Source organism: Hylaeus anthracinus, unplaced genomic scaffold, assembly GCF_026225885.1.
Source record: "Hylaeus anthracinus isolate JK02 unplaced genomic scaffold, UHH_iyHylAnth1.0_haploid 12001, whole genome shotgun sequence".
NCBI lineage: Eukaryota > Metazoa > Arthropoda > Insecta > Hymenoptera > Colletidae > Hylaeus > Hylaeus anthracinus.
In genome coordinates this window covers 13,863,684-13,884,402 of record NW_026534348.1, presented here as the reverse complement: position 1 = coordinate 13,884,402, position 20,719 = coordinate 13,863,684, and the positions used below count along the sequence as shown (strand labels likewise).

At 36.6% G+C, this 20,719-nt stretch overlaps 2 protein-coding genes across 7 annotated transcripts; one reads left to right on the top strand and one right to left on the bottom strand.

Moving 5' to 3' along the window:
- Positions 1–524: 524 nt before the first annotated feature.
- LOC128890571 (SEC23-interacting protein) lies at positions 525–20,629 on the bottom strand. Of its 6 annotated transcripts, none has more exons than XR_008460649.1 (10): positions 20,309–20,629; positions 6,916–7,377; positions 4,559–6,267; positions 3,930–4,415; positions 3,597–3,774; positions 2,849–3,291; positions 2,288–2,654; positions 1,712–2,039; positions 1,175–1,495; positions 525–1,039 (listed from the first exon to the last, which is right to left on the bottom strand). XR_008460649.1 is itself a non-coding variant. In XM_054149203.1 (9 exons), the coding sequence occupies exons 1-9, from the start codon at positions 20,439–20,441 to the stop codon at positions 1,234–1,236; spliced, it is 4,368 nt and encodes a 1,455-aa protein (XP_054005178.1). In that variant the 5' UTR covers positions 20,442–20,628; the 3' UTR covers positions 525–1,233. The 6 variants fall into 6 exon arrangements, 4 of the variants coding, with proteins under 4 accessions (XP_054005178.1, XP_054005179.1, XP_054005181.1 ...); XR_008460648.1 differs by having other exon boundaries at positions 1,181–1,495; XM_054149203.1 differs by having other exon boundaries at positions 525–1,495; positions 20,309–20,628.
- LOC128890574 (uncharacterized) lies at positions 8,067–20,293 on the top strand. Its single transcript, XM_054149208.1, has 13 exons — positions 8,067–9,328; positions 9,767–9,855; positions 10,187–10,281; positions 10,347–10,490; positions 10,861–10,990; positions 12,122–12,340; positions 17,117–17,214; positions 17,307–17,600; positions 17,909–18,243; positions 18,417–18,576; positions 18,740–18,866; positions 18,984–19,157; positions 19,410–20,293. The coding sequence occupies exons 1-13, from the start codon at positions 9,015–9,017 to the stop codon at positions 19,595–19,597; spliced, it is 2,367 nt and encodes a 788-aa protein (XP_054005183.1). The 5' UTR covers positions 8,067–9,014; the 3' UTR covers positions 19,598–20,293.
- Positions 20,630–20,719: the final 90 nt, after the last annotated feature.

Here is a 20,719-nt window from a genome sequence, read left to right as displayed (position 1 = left end):
CATTCGATGATCCCACTGGACGTGTAACACCGTTTCAAAGGACACGTAAGATCCGTCTGGCGATTACCACGCCTGTGTCGGGATTTTTCACGAAGAAGGAAACGAACGATAAGAGAAGGAAACTTTTTTGTCGAAGGCTCGTCTGATGTTAATGTTCGTGCTACGTCTGTATTTACCAGGGGGTCCGGCCTGTAATAGGACCATTGGTTTTTGCATAAGTCAGACCAAAGCTGGGCAAATTTTACTCGAATCGATCGATCATCGTCGCTGACAAACCTGAGATTTCGGTAAACTGGGATACTGTAATGTTCGTATATAAAAAAAAAACAGCTTTCGATGCTTTTTAAAAACAATTTCAAGGAAATTATTCAACAGGGTTCGAAAAATCATTCGAGACACGTCTTCGACTTCGAGACTATTGTATAAAATAAATATGTTAATGAAAATTGAAGTGCAGAAATGGATCTGTAATAATAGTGTGGGATGTATAGAAAGGATGACTTAAGGTAAAAAAGGCTGCCAAGTAAAAGAATACAGTATTTTATTAAATTTTTTGCATATCTGAGAACGTACGTGTGAAGTCTCATAATGCAAGCATATTTTCGAAAAACTTGTATATCTTATTTAATTGATATTCATTCATAAGTCATATATTTACAATAAACCACATAAAGAATTTGCATAACTTGCATTCATATTACGGAGTTTCATTCTTGCTCACTTAACCGCTTGTTCTCTACGTAAATTTCATGCCAAATGACAAGTGCTACATTTCTTCCATCTACCAAATATGTTGAATTTGAATACCAATTCGGTTAATAAAATCCTTAATTAAATATTATAAAATATTTATGTTGCGTATATAAATTGAAGTTCTGTAACTGACTTTAATTTTTCATTCCAGAAAACGATTTTAATTTGTGATTTAATTCATGTGTATCATCAAATACGTAACGTAGGCCAATTTTGGTAACTATGATAATCACTCATCGTCCAAATCACATCAGGGAATAATCCACTGATTGATAATTTTGGAACGCTATAACAGAATCAGCAGTGCTAAACTGTCAAACAAAGAAAAAAATGTAATTTCAATGTTCGTATAGCTAGTGACTTGTATCAATGTCAGGTACAATGCCAGCATCAACCTGATTAGCTCTGATTAGTTATTCACCGTCACCTCGAATTTTGAGTTCGCTAAATTTGTTCGAACTTCGAATAATTCTCCTTTAATCATGACTTCTTAACAAATCCACTCTTTGGTGGAGGGCCGACAACAACATTCTCCGAAATAGATGCAGTAGGATCCATTCCAATAACAGGTACAGATGACGTTGCGTCACCTTTAGTAGATGTCGATGCGAACGACATTAAAGATGGAGACGGTGTTGCTCGCTCTATCGACAATGTCTGCTGAGGGAGTTGAGCGTCCGTTTGAATACCCGCTGAACCATATATCTCTTTTAACATCATCAGCATAGTATCCTCAGACTCCCTAAACAAACGCAGACATTTATAATCTGCAGTCTGAGTATAGATTTTCGATACAATTTGACGTAATTAAAATAATACAGTTGAATATTTCCGTAATGTCTAAATGCTTATAACTCGATGCTAAGGTTTACTTGTTTAAAGCATTTTAATAATGTTTACACGTCCCTTATGGCATTTAACGTATAAAATGTAGTATTATCTAAAGAATTATACTAACCAGTAACAGACGTGACTTGTCAAGGCAAAAATGTACTCGTTAATGTATTCAAACGGTGCTTCCTGGAGTACATAATCTATTCTTCGTCCACCATTTAACTTTCCTACTTTAAAGTCAGCTCCACCATCGTCGTTACTCTGTTGATCCGGCACGGTTGGTGTTTGTTGCATTTGCTCTTCGACAACCTTGTCAATTTCCCGTTCGAGTGCACTATTATCTGGCTTATGAAACAGAGCCAACTGATACACAGAGTTCCATGTATTTCTAACAGAATCGAGGAGCTTTTGCTTCAGATCCGCACCGACACGTGACATTGTTTCTTTTAATTCTACAACATAAACACATCGAGACATCAAATTAATTGATGTCAAACGGTAAAAATTTTAGGAACATATTTGTAGTATAGGCGACACCAATGATGCTAAAAAATAATAAACTAGTATATTTTGCAAATAAGATTACTTTATAAAAGCATCAACCCTTTCCATACTACACGAAGATATATCGTTGTTCGATACTTTTGCCGTTCAAAGGATTAAACTTGTAAAAGAAAATGCAACCTGATCGGTTACCTACCTAAATGCATTCTCTTCCGTCCTTTGTGGTGAGGAATTAACATTGGTCGATATTTACAAGCTTCCGGATTAATAAGAGTCTCGATTCTATAGGCTACAGGATCGAATGGGTGAAATATATTGAAGAAAGCTGGGCATGTTGGTAACAGAAAATCTTCACCAAGCATATCGATGCCTCGAACTGTTACAAACATACCAATTGGGCTACCAAAAGCGAAAAAGGCACGTGGGTAAAAATTCAGTTGCGGATAATGTATAAAAGGCTGACCCGTTCCGGCAGCACCTATCACATAACTTATTTTTTTACTAAGACGTCTCTTTAAAACTCGGCCAGGTAATGTTTTAGAAGGATCAGTATCTGCCTCCGTCTGTAATAAAAAACAAAGTATCGTCCTGAATAATTTCTCAAAATTGCATTATCAAAAAAAAAGTAAGTCAAGAAAAGAAACGTTAAAGTAACTATTATAAATACTATTATGCTTAAATTAATAGTATCGTCATTTAAAATAGTTTCGATTCAGTAATACAAATAGTAAATCATTTTTAAAATCTATTTACTAACTTGTTCTTCGCTAGCTTCAGCATTATTGACATCCGTATTGTCATCCGGTAATGGTTTCTGGTGACACAGAAGATCGAATAAAATTAAACTACCCAACGAATGACCGCCAAGGTAAATTCCTCCATCAAAACTCGGGTTTCTTTCTTTGAAAAGAGCATAGAGCCTGTTCACCTCACTTCCAACTGTTTGCATTATGGTTTGGCAGTACACAGGACTAGTGTAGAAAAGTATGTCGAGCAATGTGTCGTTGGTGAAATGCCGTAACTTGGGTATACTCTCTAACGTGATGGCTTTTAATTTCTTGTCGATTCCAGTATCCTCGGAATGAAGGGTCGTGTGCCAAGAAATTGGTAGAACTTCTATCCTGTTCACAATTCTCTGTTCGCTGGCAGTTCGATAATGCGATTGAACCAATTGCAGTGATATACTTCGAAACTCGTCAACTGCAATTGTGCAATGTATATTATCATCGATCGTCATTTGACTTAGCAAGGTTTAGTTAAATCGAGCTTTAATTTCAGTTTTCAAGAATAATTATTATGTACAGGGTGTTCGTCGTAATTGGACGAAATAATGTTTGGAACAAAAGTTAATTAGTATTCGGTTGTTTACAAATTTCATTGTGAAATATTTTTAAACACACGCGTACCATCCTATACATTAATCTAAGAAAATAGGTATAAGAAAATTATACCTTTTGTAGTAATAATAAAATCACAATTAATATAAACCTTTATTTAAAACATACCAACTTCCTCCACGGTTCGAAATTTCAAGTCGCAGACGCTTCCTATACCATGGACGAGAAACATAAGATGATCCACTTTCTCAGGTTCGCCATCTTCAATGTGAAATTCGTCGACACCCCTTTTTAGCACTCGTGGCCTACTACCAGCACCCTGTAAATATGCACTGTCCTCTGAACCCTGTACAAATCATGATTGAACATTTCCAACAGCACCACGCGTATTATACAATGAAAAAATGAACGATGTAGAAAATCTTTGAATGTATTCAGACTGATATTTCACTTTCCATTTAAGTGTTTCGTTTATCTCATTAATAATTGAAGGGAATTTACCGCAGTATTGCCCCATGACGCTGTCAATTCTGGGGAACTGGGAATCAGGTAGTGAATTTGGACGGTGGCGCTATGGAAAATAATGTATTCTCCATTGTTCAGATCAATCCTTCGGTTCCAGCTATTCGCGACACAAGCTTGTTTATACTCTTCCTCGAGTTTCGCGGCAGTGCTTTCATCGTAAGGGATGTATTTCGATTCAGTAGGTCCTTTAAAGAACCAAGAGCATCGTCTAACTTCTGTTGGTGTTCCGCTCCAATAAACGGGGGATCTCTGACGTCGTAAAATGTCTACATCGTAACGACCACCATCCGTGGCGACTGTAGTTTCAGGGGTAATCTCGGAGGAATTATGCACCTCTTCTAACTGTAAACTATCTTGCATGGAAAATGGAAGCCATAGCACCTTATTTTCCACCTCCTTCCGATAAAACCAATGATGGTACACTGCTCTGTACGGCATGCGTTTATCTGTGGTACCAGTGGCCTGGAATTTATTACCAACCGATTAATAATTGTTATTTTTATTCACCATATAGAAGATATTTCTTATTTTAGGGGAAATTGCTTTTCTCTAGGTAAAAATTTTATCTTTTTCTTTTTTACAGAATTTTATAATACATTCCTTACCAAATTTTGAAAACTGCGAGGCACGGTATCTAAGCTTGGTCGCCCAGATAACGGATTAATTGACATTTGCACTGGACTTAGAGTAGCCGAACCCGTCGGTTCAGGTACGATCGTAGTCGCGGGTGATGTGGGCAGGAATATATTACTGTTTCCACCGGCTGTGTCGTGCACTTGTACCGATCCAGGTAAATTCTCAAAGTATTGTTGAGCTTGGCTCGCTGCTGGTTGTGCGAAAGGGGAAATGTACGGATGCCTTACTGACGATGGCTTGTAGAAATCGTTTTGAAATTGTGCTGGGTTGTAAAGCATAGGAGGTACTGCCTGAATCGTCGCACTACATGTTGCATTTGCAGTCTCTGCTTGAGGGGTTTTATTGATATCCCACGATGCCTGAGATACAGGTACAAAAGCACTACTGAGATTAGAAAGCAACGAAGTGCCCGACGGTGACTGTTGCGAATTTTTTATCGAAGGAGCTGTTGCTAAATCGGCATGCGCATTCGCAATGTTTTCTTTGTGCTGAGGTGGAGAGAGTGGGCTGTTAATTCCCGACAAATCGAAAAACGAACTAGCAGGCTGTGCGAATGCCTTCAAAGGATCAGAAAATGTAGTCGGGACTGAAACTTCAGCCGTGGTATAACTCAGACTCGGCTTCTGCTGTGTCGGTGGTTTCTCCGCGAAGAAATCGGTACCTGACGCAGAAGGTTGTGCCTGAAAATATTGTTGGAAGGATGGTATATACGACGACACACCATGACTTTGCGATGTATCAATACTTTCATTCGCTGTATACGGTCCCTGACGAACTATCGGTGGGTGCAACGGTTCGGAAACTTGTCTAGTAATCGTATCGGTTACTGAGTCAGATTTAACTAATTCGCTCTTGCCTTCGGTGTCGTTTGACTTTGTATCCTTAGGAGTTTCGACAACTTGAGCCTCTGTTGTGCTCTCGTCAGGTTTGGTTGTTATCCCAGCAGGTAAATTCGTGGAATCCTCTTTCTGTTCAGCGAGCAGGTGTTCCAATTTTTCCGTAACTTGAACCGCAGAAATTGGAGCAAACGTCGAATTAGCTTTAACTTCCACGGAAGGTGCGACTATATTTTCTTGTAAAATGTGCGAGACCGCTTGGTTCGAGGAGGTGGCAACTCGGTTTCCTGTTGCGGCAGCTCCCTTTCCTGAATTAAGCGTCGTTAAGTGGTCTGGATAATTCGCATACAGATCAAAGCCAGAGAATGAGACATTGGCTGGTGTGTTTTGAGGGGTCGCAGGTTCCAGAACTTTGGAAGGAATGGGTCGAGAAGTTGACACAAAGAGTCCTGATTTTCCAGACAGAGGAACGCTCTCGAAACCAGAGGTCTGACTTTGAGGCGTCACGCTTCGCGGGGTACCAGTTGAGCTACAAGGAACTCCTGTCGCTATCGGACTAGATCTGACTGACACTTGCAAAGAATTGTCTTGGGACAATTGCTCCGGCGTTGAGTGTTGCAACGACGATGGATTAGTGGAAATCGGATTGTCGATCAGCTGGTGACTTGGAGCCGAGACAACTGGTACGTTTGGATTAAAAATAGTCGACGTCACAACACTCGGCGGAGTAAATAATGATGGAACAGGCGAAGCTGAATATTGTTTGGATGTGCTCGTTGTCAAATCGGGCGGCGGTGCGTATTTAAGACGTCTTTGGTTGCCAAGTCGATACGAAATGGGTCCTGAGAGAAAGAAAAAGACATTATATTAGTTTCACGTGACTAACATATTAAGTCTTGTATTTAATGTTAGCTTTTTTGTGTTGACGTCCGCATCACTACAATCATATTAATGTCCGTGTTCCTAACAAAGAAAGCGCAAGACCTTCGAATCACCTATTTCATTGAAACTTTGTATACTGGTAGATTTTGACATGAACTTGCACAATGCCAGTTCGGGTTCGATTCCTTACGATCAGTCCTCATTTATTTCTTTCAATTTATTATTTCCGTTTGATCGCAGAATTTTTCAGTAAAACTAAACTAGAACGATTTTCGACAGTCAAAAACATGTTTTATCATTTTAATGTCACCCCTACTTAATCGATCAACGGAGCATAGATAAAAGCCAACATGGCGTCGTAGTAACCAGTGAATTACGCTAAAAGTACTGAAATTTACATACGCATATCTTTTTGATCGCTAGATTCCTAACATTAAAACCTGTATTTTTGCGTTACAGGCATCAAAAGATACTAAATGGTAAAAACAAAAGTCCATAATTTTGTATTGCTCAAAGTAAAGTTTAGCAAAAAATAAAACAAAAAAAGAGTACCCTCTTAATCGTATTATTCAGATATCTACTATAGTTAGAAAATAATGAAAACTTACCATCGGTCGAGGAAGGAATTGTAGGCGGCAAGGTTGGTTGCGGTGGAGTTGATAAATTCGCAGTGTTTCCGGCCAGAACCTCGCCAGATCCCGCAAAATTCGTGCGTCGAGGATCGTGGAAATTAGGGATTACAGGCGACGGTGTATGTTTCAAAGTATCACGACTATCGTACGAAGGCACATAAGGATTCGTATTCTGTACACCGGCTACGTGTTCAAATCCTTGGTTTGTTTGTGTTCCCGAGGAATCGCCCTTAATCGACGATAAGGACAAATTTGGGAGAGACGAAAGAATCGAAGTGAAGTAGCCTTGCTTCGCGGGCTGATTTTCTGTACTTTTCGCGTTTTCGGAACGTAAAGGTATAGGTGTGAATTCGGTATCTGTACTGGTTGGAGTCACCAGTTTAGGTGAATTTTGAGAATTTGCTGATTCCTTTCCCACGAAGTTGTCCACTTCAGCATCTGAAAACAGCGAAAAGTTTCGTCTAAAATTTTGGTACAATTTGTTGAAATAGAATGATGCAGTACAAAGCTAATATTCAGGGTGTTCAGTTTTTTTATTTTTTTTTTATTTACGCTATGGAATTGGTATATATGCAACTGGCACATTGATTTGCGCATCAATTCGCGCGGGATCCAAACATGGTACTTGTTTATATTTTTCGTTTCTTCAACTGTGAAGAATCTGATCTTTCGTGATCAGTTCGACGAAAACGTGATTTACCTTGACTTAACGTGAACATGTGATCATCGTTAATCTTAACTGACCTTCCACTTCGCTCTTTATCTTTCAAGCTGAAATCATCGCTTCTACGTTCTTTATACCATTTTAGAATAAGATGTTCGTTAACCACAGTATTTGCTACAGACATTACAAACAATGTCACTATACACTCAGTTTTGGCTACACTACCGCAGATGCTTAAAAGAGGTAAGACTTCAGTACGAACTCTTTATAAATAAACATTCCAACAGAAGCAACTAATTCAAAATTACTGTAACGAAGAATTTTACCCTTACATTTCAAACCTCTCTCTTAATGATGACACAGATTACTCGTTATGGAAAACTACTAAAAGATACTCGAAAAAACCACCAACTTTCCTGAACATCTACAAAGTACATTTAAACCACCATAATCTTTGATAAATTATCACAAATTTCTGTAGTACAATTGATTGACCTAAATTAAATTGCTTATAAAAATAATTATTGCTTTGAGTTTGCCACGTTAAAGCAATTGAATAGTATGATACTTATAACATAGAAATTATAGAGTCAAAATTATTCGAGACCAAATACTTCACCGTGCGTTCTATGGTTTTGTTCATTCTTCATTATATTTATTTAGTTTCAATGCCGTTGTTTCTTTTATTTTTGTTAATTTTGTATCAATGATGTAGTCTTTAGGTATACATATTATAGAATCTCATACGAGTATAATCAATCTAAAAACCTACGGAACCATCCGTTTTCAAAATAAAACACTTTTCTAATATAACTGATTATCCAATGATGTCATCATCAAGTAACCAAATCTTCCCTTTTACGAACTTTTATACTTTACCAACAATTACTATACCAAGAAACGCCACAACCTTGTGTGATGAGGTCACGTACCAATGAGCCCACCGCATAGTACAAAATTCACTGTTTCGTCAGCAATAATGGCAACAATTGAAGGTCCACGTCATAAATGACACATTAACCACGAATTGCCCCAATATACAAAGTCCCAGTTGGATTATTCAGAAACTGTCAATATTGAACAGGATACAATGGACGTAAGTCGCAATGACGAAGATAATGGTAAAAGATACGAGGTATCTTTTCTTACGTGGATGATCGCACTGGCATCCTGTCGGACCTCGAATTACCCATTTCTATACGCGATCACATCCTGTACACGCATGCACATCAAACACCTGCGATTGTCAACGGGCAGCGTTTACGCCTACATTTACTTTACCGGTCGTGTTATCGTAGACGTAACTACGAACACCTTACCCTTTTGTAAACGATGACGCCCGGTACTTTATAAGTAACCGGTCGATTTTCACTGTCAGTCTTCCGTCAAGATTACCCCTGAAAGACGCATCATGAAAACGCGAGTGTGCTTTCGTTACCCGGTGATGTGTTACCTAGTGTGCGTTACGTGTACGACAATTATTGTTGCTGCGACAGCAGTAAACACTGTCACGATCTTCGACAATATGGATACGAGAGATAATCTCAAACTCCTGAGACGAAACGTAATGTCGGGTGAAAAAATGCGTCGTCCAAGTTTAGAAATTCAAACGGAAGTGCCGTATTGGAATACACCGCTAGGAAGTCGGACTGGAAGTTTTTTCGAACAATCGAAAGAATCCAACCCCGATGGAACCGTAATTTTCTCTTCGGACGAGTGTGCTAGGTGAGGTTTTTGAATAAACTATGTTGGATAATGTTTACACTGGAAGTGGTAAAGAAAAACGTGGGAAGTTTGTTGGTGCATATGTTCATGGCATGCGGGCGAAAAAACGCTATTTTTAGAATTAGGATATTTCGAGTCTTTTCACGTTTCCATGGCTAGAATGTTTCATTTTTGTTTCTACCTCGATGACTGAAGTGCCATAAATTCAGAATTTGGGAATAATTATATTTACGCAATAAAAGTCATGTGTAAAGATGTTACGGCCATTCTTTTTCACATACAGAACTATAAATAGAAAACAAAAAACGTTAACAAATGATTATCTGATTCGAACTAATTTTTCTTAAATCGATACTGTAGTTCAACGAAGAACACGTAATACCTTGAATCATAAGATTGTTGTCAAATGGTACACTAATATCGTTCTTTAACCGAAAGGTACTGCATCGGAAAGGGAAGCAACACAGATGACGATAACTTTCAATACATTAACATCTTTTGGTCGAGTAATGGCATTGACACAGCGGGTAAGATATGCGAAACTGGTAAAAGGAAACTCATAAAAATTCTTCTAATGACGTAAAACAGAGATTGATTTCCAAATCGGTTATAAACAACAGATAAGTCATACCTCGTACGAATTATACACACATTGAGAGATTTTAAGTGAAACGTGAAAAACAATTCCGCATATTACTGGTGTTTACCCACATGGATACAACTAGTAGTAAATATTTTGCAGATCTTTGTTTATTGACCCAGAGAATTAAACCCCTTCTAACAATGACTATCAACAACCGCTGCTAAAGAGAGGCGAGCAGAGAATTAATTATCTTAAACTCGGATAAAATATTTCAGATAATCCGGTTCCGAAAGGTCACCTGCAATTAACCATGCCAGAAGTAAGATCGACCGACGAACAAAATTCAAACAACGTTCCCAGAAAATGTCAGGTATAGTTTGCTGTACCACTGTGCTATCCTTCCAAGAATATTCGTAATCTTGTTTATACTTTTAGATTTACCTTGACCTGGATTGCGAAACAGCTGAAGCAGGAACTCGCACGAATTACACAGAAAAAGAATTGTATGCGAATATACAGATTAACAAACAAAACGGTGACGACTTTGAGAGAGTTAACACACTTGGAATCCAAACACATGTCAGTGCAGCAATTTTCATAAAGCGAAGTTCTGGTTTAATGGGTGATAAAATGAGTTATTTTTAGGAATGCGTGTTTTGAGAACAAATAGTCACACGAAATTCAAATTTGGCACCATCATTTATCACTGTTTGAAATATAAATATGCGCAATTACAATTTCAAGTGAAATTAAAGGCCCTTTAAAGCGCTATAATGTTTGAAAATATTAAAAAATCATTATAGAAATTTCAAAGATGTAATTGCAAATTTGCACTTTTAGCAAATGCTATTACTCGGTGAATCAATTTTTTATCCAGACAAACCAGAACTCAGAACGCAATCGTATTTCGTGTTAATAACGATCAATTACCCGAATTGATTTCTTCTAGATAACAATCACGGAAAAGTTCAACGTGAGCGAACGCATGGAGATAAAATTCTCAGTCGACAGGAGGATTAATCGAATTATCATAAATGTCGACGGAAATATTTCGAGCGCAGCTCTTCGAATACCTACGAGTAAGTATTTTTCCATCTCTCGCCAAATACTGGAAAACCAGAATTTTAAGAATCTTGAAAAATCAGTGGTAAATTAATCGATCGATCGTCTACGCAGAGGTGAAGGCTGAACGTTGCGCCACGTGTTTCGATACTACATGAGCGATCTTGTTATGTAGCGTAAACTAAAAATAATTGTCGACGCTCGGAACGTACTCTGACACGTGAATTAATAGATCTCTATAATTTCCCGTCCGTGTTCATTGTCCAACAAGGTGCACATTTATTTCACGTAGAAACGTAATTTGCTACAACGGTGTTGCGTCAAGAATATCATTCGAGAGACCTTCCAGTGAAAAAGTTTCGTTGTCGTGTTTTAATTAATCAAAGCCAAATAAGGTTTTTGGTGAAACATGTACAAAGCAGTTTCCAACTCTTATTCATTTATGCTACAACTTCAATTTCAAGCATTTATCAACAGTTTTTATTTTATTTTAGAACTAAAACTTTACGAAGTTGAATGAGAGTATTTTACGTACATTTTAAAATACACACAGAAATCTTTGAGCACATTACACTATTATCTGAAATCAACGAAACTTTTTCTTATATTTTTGACATGGTTTCTAATAATATGAACTAAACTGCTGTCAAAAAAATTGAAAATTTAATTTTTTACGAGTGCTTCTCAATGTGGTTTCTCCCCTTAATATCAACTTTGTGGAAACGATTCATACAAGCTTCAAATATTTTACCCTAACTATTGTTCTACTGTAATATTTTATACTGTACTATATTTAATAGTTTACTACTATTGGCGAGCACGATGTCTTACACCCTCCACGTACCACTCATGGTATCGACCGCATCGCCTTCTCAAACAGTCCAAACCACACACACGTTGCATTTCACCAAGCGATTGTCCTCACTTTAATAGGAAGCTAGGCGAGATGCTTGGCACACGAAGAATCGCAAATGTCTGCGTCCACTGCCAATTATCCTCACGCGAATGAAATTCTCGTCTCTAGAACGGCTGCGCGACGTTCTCCGCATGTTCTTTGAAAACGCTCGTTCCGGAACGGCATGTCCCGGTTCTCAGCATCTAAAATGCTTTGGTAAATAACTAACGTACCCGTGTATTGTAATTGACAGATGCAACAACGCCGTGGCTCGGAACAATGATTTCTTGGACACGTAAAGGTGACACGGAAGGGATGAAAATCGACACGCGCAACGCGCCACCTGGCGAGTGGTGGATGAAGTTCATGGGGGAGAAAAATTCGAAATACCACTTCGCCGTCGTGGGCTTCGTCGAAGAAGCAGAAGATGAGACGAGAGATAAACTATTCTTTCCGGCACCTCGATTAAATGGTAAGTGAACCTTTTCGTTAATAAGCAGGGTTGTGTAAGATATTCGAGGCTTTCACGGCCTGGTTCGTCATGGTTGATACTAACTGAGGCTTCTAGGTGTTAGTCGTGTTATTTTGATAAGGTACTTCGATGTCTTCTGCAGATATTTTGAAAACGGTTTATCTGTGATAAAAATTCAAATAGTTTATTAAATTATATGAGTGGGGTCATCGTGTGAAGCAGAATAGACTGTTTAAATAGAGGAAAACAACCAACGACAACTGATTAGCACTGATGCGGTTGGCGCGCCGAAGCACACCATCTCACTCTCACTCTCATCTTGAAATCCGCTTTAAAACGTGCAATTCACTTTCAAGGCGGCCTGCCGCAATAATGTTTTCCTTGTACGGCACAAATACTTCTAGCGTTTTGCAAAGCATTTAAACCTTGGTTAAATGCACACGGAAGTGAATGTCGGAAATGTCTGTTTCTGTTAACCTGACGTACCATAATCTTGGTTCTGAATGTTTTCACTACTATATTAAGACTAAGTGTACGGGTGTCAGGATCTTCGATACATTTTCTGTTTCATAACATTTACTTTCTAAGAATTTGTCGATCACGTTTATATATGTATTACCGAAGTAATTTTTATGAGGATAAAAGTCAGCAGTGTTCAAATAGAACTGTACAAACTTAAACGTCAACTCGATAATCACCAAATTACTATATTCTCTCGCGTGTCAATCAGAAACCAAATTCTCGAAATATAAACTTGCATAAAGGTACCATCCCGCAAACAACAAATATTTTGAACAAGATTATCGATATCACAAGCGAGAGCATTAACCTCATCGATATCAGAGATGGACCGAAAGTTTCGTCTGAATAAAATTTTCATATAACAAGTAAAAGATGAGCATTGCTTCTGCGTTACTTTTTCAACAAAAATTGAACATTCTAATTATAGAATGGCGTATTTCATAGAGTACAAACAAACGTTAAATCGATCCATCAAGCAAACGTCGAGAATATGTTTATCGAATTCATTTGTCATTGATTCAATTATACCCATCTTTGGCTAATGATCTACTACAGGTGTAAAGGAAGAACAACAATATCGATTCATAAGTGCACCATTCGTCGCGAAATCATCGAAATGTAAACACTGTTCGCTGCCGGGGAAGCTGGATCGACTTACCACTGCTGATACTCCGATATGCTCTTAATTAAAGCACAGCCACTAACACAATCTCAAGGCTTGCTCGATGAACTTTCGGGGACGCGCAAAAACGATGAGACGCGTAAGCACTCGGGAAAACCTGAAGCCCAAGTTAAACCCAGCAGTACTGGCACCGCGAGCTGTCGGCGAGCTTGCTTACGCTAGCGCGACGTGTATGCGAAACTCGCTCGAAACGCGTCATCTGACAACTGGCAAACCAGCCGACGCTTTCTGGCCGAGAGATACGCACAGTTGTGCAAGAACGCCGCGGGCTGCCCTTTGCTCGCCAACTACGCCGTTCGGCTGACGCACGCTGGAGATCAGGAAGAAACGAGATTCGCGAATTTTTCTCCTTAGATCCGATTAGAATGGGGAAAGAATGGAGAACAGCGGGTAGTTACAAATAGCTCGATAGATAAGATCACTGGTCAAACTCGTCAGGGATAGAGGGAGATGCTTGCGTATCTTTTGCAGGCTTTAAAGGGGTATTATCGTCTAGAAGTTTGTTTTTTCAGTAATTTTTAGGAATTAATTTTGCGAAAACTGTCAAACCTACAGTACCATAGTTTTTTATACATAATAAAACATGTTTCAACTAACAACACAAATTTTTATGAAATACTTCATTGAAATCTATACAAGTTATGCGCTATTGTGCAGGTTGTGGCGTGAGACGTTCGTTCAATCGGGCGCACAGGCTGTGGCGGTTCTAGTCGTCTGAGACAGAAAAACAAATTTGGTTTTCAATCTATATGAATGTAGTTATCGTCTGAACTAGAGTTAAGTACTGAATTTTTTATCGGAATCGCAGCTGTTTGAAAATTAAGGTTTAATTTTCCCGGAAAATTGTCAACTAAAATATGAGACCAGGGCTAAAATATTCAAGCTCTCGGTATAATTCTAGTTCAGACCATAGATGATGGTGCCCTCGAAATGTGTGTAAAACCAGAAGTCGGTCGGTCCAATAGTTTTTGAAAAAAAACGTGTGCCCGACTTGAAAAATGTCGTTTCGAGAAAAACGCGTTTAAAGTTTGCTATATACATTTAGCACTAATACTGGTGAGTAGCCTTTAAGCCACTGTAGCTATGAGAGCTCTACGAATTTCAAATTAATATTGTAGAGGCACTTTCTCAAAACCCCAAATGATAAGAAAATGTAAAAAAATAAAAATCGAATTTTTGAAGTTTCTATACGATAATACCCCCTTAACTTTTAAAAACCAACATTTTGTATAATAAGCGATTTTAGTTCAAAGGAGAATTTTTATCAACTTTAGTCGTGAACTTGCTAGTAGTAGTGGAGTACTATCGATAATACATTCCTAGTCTATCGGGGCTATTGATTTTATTGGTTTTAGTTTTGAATATGACAGCATGCAGTAGCGTAAATAGATAACACGAGCTAAGTCAAAGGCATTATGATTACAAAACTGCAGCATTTATAAGTTGCCCCGTTCTATTAACGCTTGTTGATTAAATTTACTACAACGATTGACGATTGTAATCACGCACAAGCACAGTTTTCCATGTATTCTAAAGAGAAAGAAAGATCCAATCGTGAATTATAATAATACTTTGGCTTCGGATGACGCAGATATGTATGACGCGTAATTCTTTTCATGCATACCATACAAAGAAAAAATATTGGCTTTGATGATACGTTTCTGTGATATGAATTCCGTACTTTTATTTACTAATAAATGAAGGTTGAGAATTATTGATAATTACGTACTAAAAAAGTGTAAATAATGATGTAAAAAAGTAAGTTAGCCATTTCCTTAAAATTTTATTGTAAAATATTAATTTGTTTCTAATGTAACGTGATTGAAAGAGAAGATGCAAAATTGTGCTGAAGCTAAAGCATTAGGTAGAATGTGATACCACGAGAAAGAAAAATTTAGACGGTGACGAGAGACTAGTACTTATTGTTAGTCTGGCTGAAACTGACCAAGTCTGACCAAAATGTCTGACCTAGTACGGGAAATTCCACTTCCACTCAAAACGGATCTGTTTTACTTCATAGACCCCGTTCATAAATATGTATGTGGACACTTACCACCTTCAATGATAATTAATATACACCGTCAATTATTCCTATGAAACTTTTTGTTGTTAAATTCTATTTCATTTCTTATACGTTTCCACATGATGTGTCTTATCCTTTTTTTGCTAACCTCTCTTCAAGAAAAGAAACTTTAATAAATAATTCCTAAACATTGTAATATTGTGCAGTATTGTATTTAACTGCATACATCGATCTTGTTTATCGTACGAATAGTGTGTAAACAGAATATGTACACTCCGAAGTATCAGTGACACCCTGAATAGTAAACGAACTTATGTAATTGTTATTATCTTAGAAACTTTACGAAAGTGATAAGAAACTTGTTTTTGTAACGTCAAAATGTGGATAAACATTAACATAGATACATACACATTGTCCATAAGTTAAGCATCAGATATGACATACATGAAACTTTATAATTTAAAAATGATTTTAAATTAGAGTTTTAGAAATAAGGTAGTGATGAAGGAGAGTTAAGGTAAAATAGGAAAATAAAGTGTAAAAGAAGAAAGAAAGAATTCGAATGTTAAGATGCAATTCCAAGGGGAACAAATACAAAAATACAATATAACACAATACAATTCAACACTTATTAACGCAAAAACCATAAAGGTGTAATATTTATCGATCTTATATCTCTCTTACGAATCTTTTTTCAGTTAAAGTATGTAGTTTCTCTACTAATACACCTTTTAAAATTTCGAGAGTACCAAGACTTTTCAAAAAATTATACAATTAACTTCGAATGCTAAATTGATATTCAACTGTTTGTAACTGATACACGATAATATTCTAAATGACTGATATAGGAATTTCTGGATATTTTTCATGTTTCGTTTCTCGGATGTTATGTAAATTTGTTATCTCGCGGCTAATTCTAGTGCATGCATAGTATATTCATGCATAAACACATTCATTTCAGTTTCTCAATGATGAGAGCTGTCTGTAACAACAGTATACAAAAAGTATTTGCTTCCGTCAAGCAGTTTATGCATTCAATTGAGAAAATAATTTGCACCTATTGAAACGAGTTAAATGAGAACGAACTATCATGCAACTACTATCTTTCATTGCCTATCTGGCGAAATTTCTGACAGCATACCGATATTATACGTACAGAAATAATAAATATAATAGTCAACAAATCTCATGGTCTTCTCCAAAAAAACAATACTGTAGAATACGACAATTTTCCCCCTATTTATTTCTGCTTCAACTTCTACAATTTTAAACATATCTTGTATCCGTTTTTAAACTAACGCTTGATTTTTCGTTAACGTTTTATATCGATAATGGCATTTTAATTTAGATATATGAGCATCGTGTACCATTTAAAAAACATTAAAGTTTACTTACCTTATTGCTACAATAACATACGACTGCAATTTGTTGAATTAGGTGGAATTGTTATCTACTCATTAATTCAAATATTTCTGCCGAGAAATTGAATAAATTTAATATCTTCTCAACGCTAACAAAAAATACCTCAAATTTATTCGTAACATTACAGACTTCGACGGAGCATCAGATACGACATACCGTTCAGCCATTGTAACAAAAGACGACATAAAATTAAGTAAAGATAAAACGATCGATGATTTTAAAAAGGTATGTAAATTGATCGTGCAAACATTGTCATCGTATGGTAGTCAAACGAATAAATTAAGATGGTACTATAGATACTTGGTGAATCTTTTTAGGCAAGCGAGTCAAAGGCAGTCGCAGCTGAACAACAAAATTCAAACGCAACCAACAACTTTGACCTAGGCAGTGACAAAAAAATTACTCGACAGCATGAATCGTTCGCACAAGAACTAAATAATCGAACGTCAGCGGAAAATTCCAATGAGAATGATTCCTCGGTATCCACCAGCACTGAAAATATACTCGCTAACTACGTTGAGTACGCTGCTTTTATGGGTGGTGGGAATGTAACTACTTCCAATTATCCCAGCGATGATAAACAATCTTCCGGCGGAATGATATCAACGGAGGTAAAAAAAACTACATCTGTGAAATAATTCTCAAATAATTCTGCACATCTTGTACACCTATAACTCTTTGCATGAAGTACATAAAAATTTGATTCTAGAATTCGACGTATCTAAGCAAACAAAGCATATTTCGTACCAGATATAAAAATATTTTTATCTAACATCGATAAATAACCAATTCTTTTAAATGATGACTTTTCATCACTCGCTAGATATGTATTTCGAACAAAAGAATTATTTTAAAAAACATTCAGGTTTACACAGTAATGACACCTCTTACACTGTAAAATTTGATGTCTTCGATTCAGGATAAACAAGAGATTCATGCAAGATCCTCGGTGGAACAGATTGAAAGCATCGATATCAAAACACCAGTAATGAACAATGCTCGTACGTCCATGAATATGATAGAGGCTTTAGACAATCGAGAACTATCCGAAGAGTTGGTAAATTACAGAAACGAGAATAGTATCGACGAGAAAAGAATGCTCATAGAAGTCAACAGAAATTCGAATTTGCTTGTCACGCCTGGAACAATACACAGAGTAGTTTTCGATGTAATGAATAACTGCGTTTTGCCCGTCAGATATGGATTCAGAGTGAGGAGTACGCCTTTTAGGGTGTACAACCTCCAACCAACATAGTAAGTTTCAACAATTTTACAACGTTTTCCCTTATTTTTTATTGCGTTTAATTTATTTTCCGTTATATAATTTTCTTTTTTTACAAATCTATCTGAAATTTGTACTTTTTATTAAAAATCAAATTTGCTTGCCTTTTCACACTACCTATCAACTGAATATTTGTTTGTTCTAGTGCGTGGATATACCCTGGACAAATGAGTAACGTAGCAGTGGACTTGATTATACCCGATAATGCTGCACCGGACACGGCTAATACAGTTACATTATCCATACAGGGTACAGAAATAAAGGATAAATCTGTATACTTGTATGTGCAAGGCTCACTCTCAAAGGTAATTATAAACAGAGGAAAGTTTGTTATTGTCAATAAAGCCGAAAAGCGGTGATTCTTCGCAAAAAATTAAACTAAAGTGCAGGATAAACATTCTATAATTTACTCTAGAGTAAATACAAGTAAATCTAACATATAGTTACATGTTATATAATAACACGTAGTTAACCGATGATGTGAAACCAAAAATGGAATATTCTTTCAATAACAACTGTGCCGGAAAATTGGAAAAAGGACGATGCTACAAATCTCGTTGGAGTATGGACATTACAATTCAGGATTATGATTCAGGTATCAATTCCACGTTTCAATAGAGTCTAAGCCACTGAATACTAATAGAAATATTTCATTTTAATCTTAAACCAAGACAATCATAACAAATATTAAAATGTTACACTTTTAAAACAGGTTTACAACGTGTCATTTCATCACCCAATGAAATATATCCACAATCAGAATTTATTAGTGGTACAAGAAGTCCTATAAAATTTTATTATTCAGCTACATGTTGCGATGTGACAGTTAAAATTACAGCGAGAGACTTATTGGACAATTATAATACTCAAACCATAGATGTTACAGGTAATGTTCACATTATATTTATCACATGCATTGGTACAATTCTTCAACCAATTAATTAATATAAACATTAAATAAATCTTACTAAATTAATTTCACCTTTGCACAATTAAACTTTGACTTTTCATTATCTTAAAGTAAAAACAAACATATCTTGAATGAATACATGCAGAATTGTTACTGTTAATATCATGAAATACATAAACTGACAAAACATGTCATTCACTACATATAATATGTGGAATATTCTTTTAGTATGGAACAACTTGTCGGAAGCAGAGATAGCTTCTATTACAGTAGGAGTATTGCTTGCCCTATTTATCATCATTTTGATTATTATCTCAATCATATATTGCATTCGAAGAAGGAAAAGTCTCAATTTGCCTTATACACAAAGATATGGATCTAGACCTCCTGCGCAAGCTGAAAGAACTAGTTTCTAATCAATATTTGTAGTAATAAACAATATAAAAACATAATATGTATTAAAAATGCAATGTCATTATAATGTTGATTAATATTAGAACTAAATTTTATATATATGTCATGTGTCAGGGAATGTACATAAAAACCTATTAATAAATTTTGATATGTATTATCACTGTTCAATTGCATGACTTTCAAATATGGTTCGGAGATAAATTTAATGGCGAAAGCATAATTTGGTTATACAATATTTACATTTAATTGTATTCAATCTTAGACAAATATGCATTCCAAAATTTAGAACATAACCTTCACTATAAGCATAACACCTTGAATAAACAATTTTAGTTAATATAGGACTGAAGAATTATAATATTCCATTTGATAACATTGATTACAAATGAAACATCACATCAGAAGAGATTGTAGATTCACACTAAATAGACACGAATGTAGACTATTGTTAATGAAAACATGACGCTAATTAACATAAATAAATTAACACTACAAACGTAACATTTGTTTACTTCAAACGGAGTTCGTGACAGACGTTTGGTTAGGTACAAACGTTACTCAAAGTATTGTGAGAATTAATGAATAGAATGAAGGAAAAAACAAACATACGTAAATCTACAGACACCATTTACAACATTTTGTCACGTGTCAAAGAGATTATGGAAATATGAACTTGCAAAAGCCCCGCCCAGGTGTTTCGTCCATTGACTCACCATCGCGGAGTACTGCAGGTGTAGTAGGTGTAACGGGCACCAACAATGCATTTTCAGCATAATTTTCAAAAGGAAAACCATCGCCAGCCGCTGACAACAACGGATTTTTCACTTTACGTGGTGCACTACTCATGTTTGTAGTGATGTTGGCACCACGCGACACGTAAACACTGCCATCAAAAGATAACTAAATCACGTATTGGAGATCACTTTCAAATCACCATAAAACACATACAAACTTGACCTATACCGCCACTTCCACGTAAGCACATATGTGACAAAGGTGGCATGTGGACTATCAGAAACCTTTCGCTATCAAAATGACGCATGGATGTCGTTTTTCGTTGCGACGACGCATCTTTGAACTCACCAATAGAGGGCTATGAACAGCTGTTTATTCTCGCCAATTTG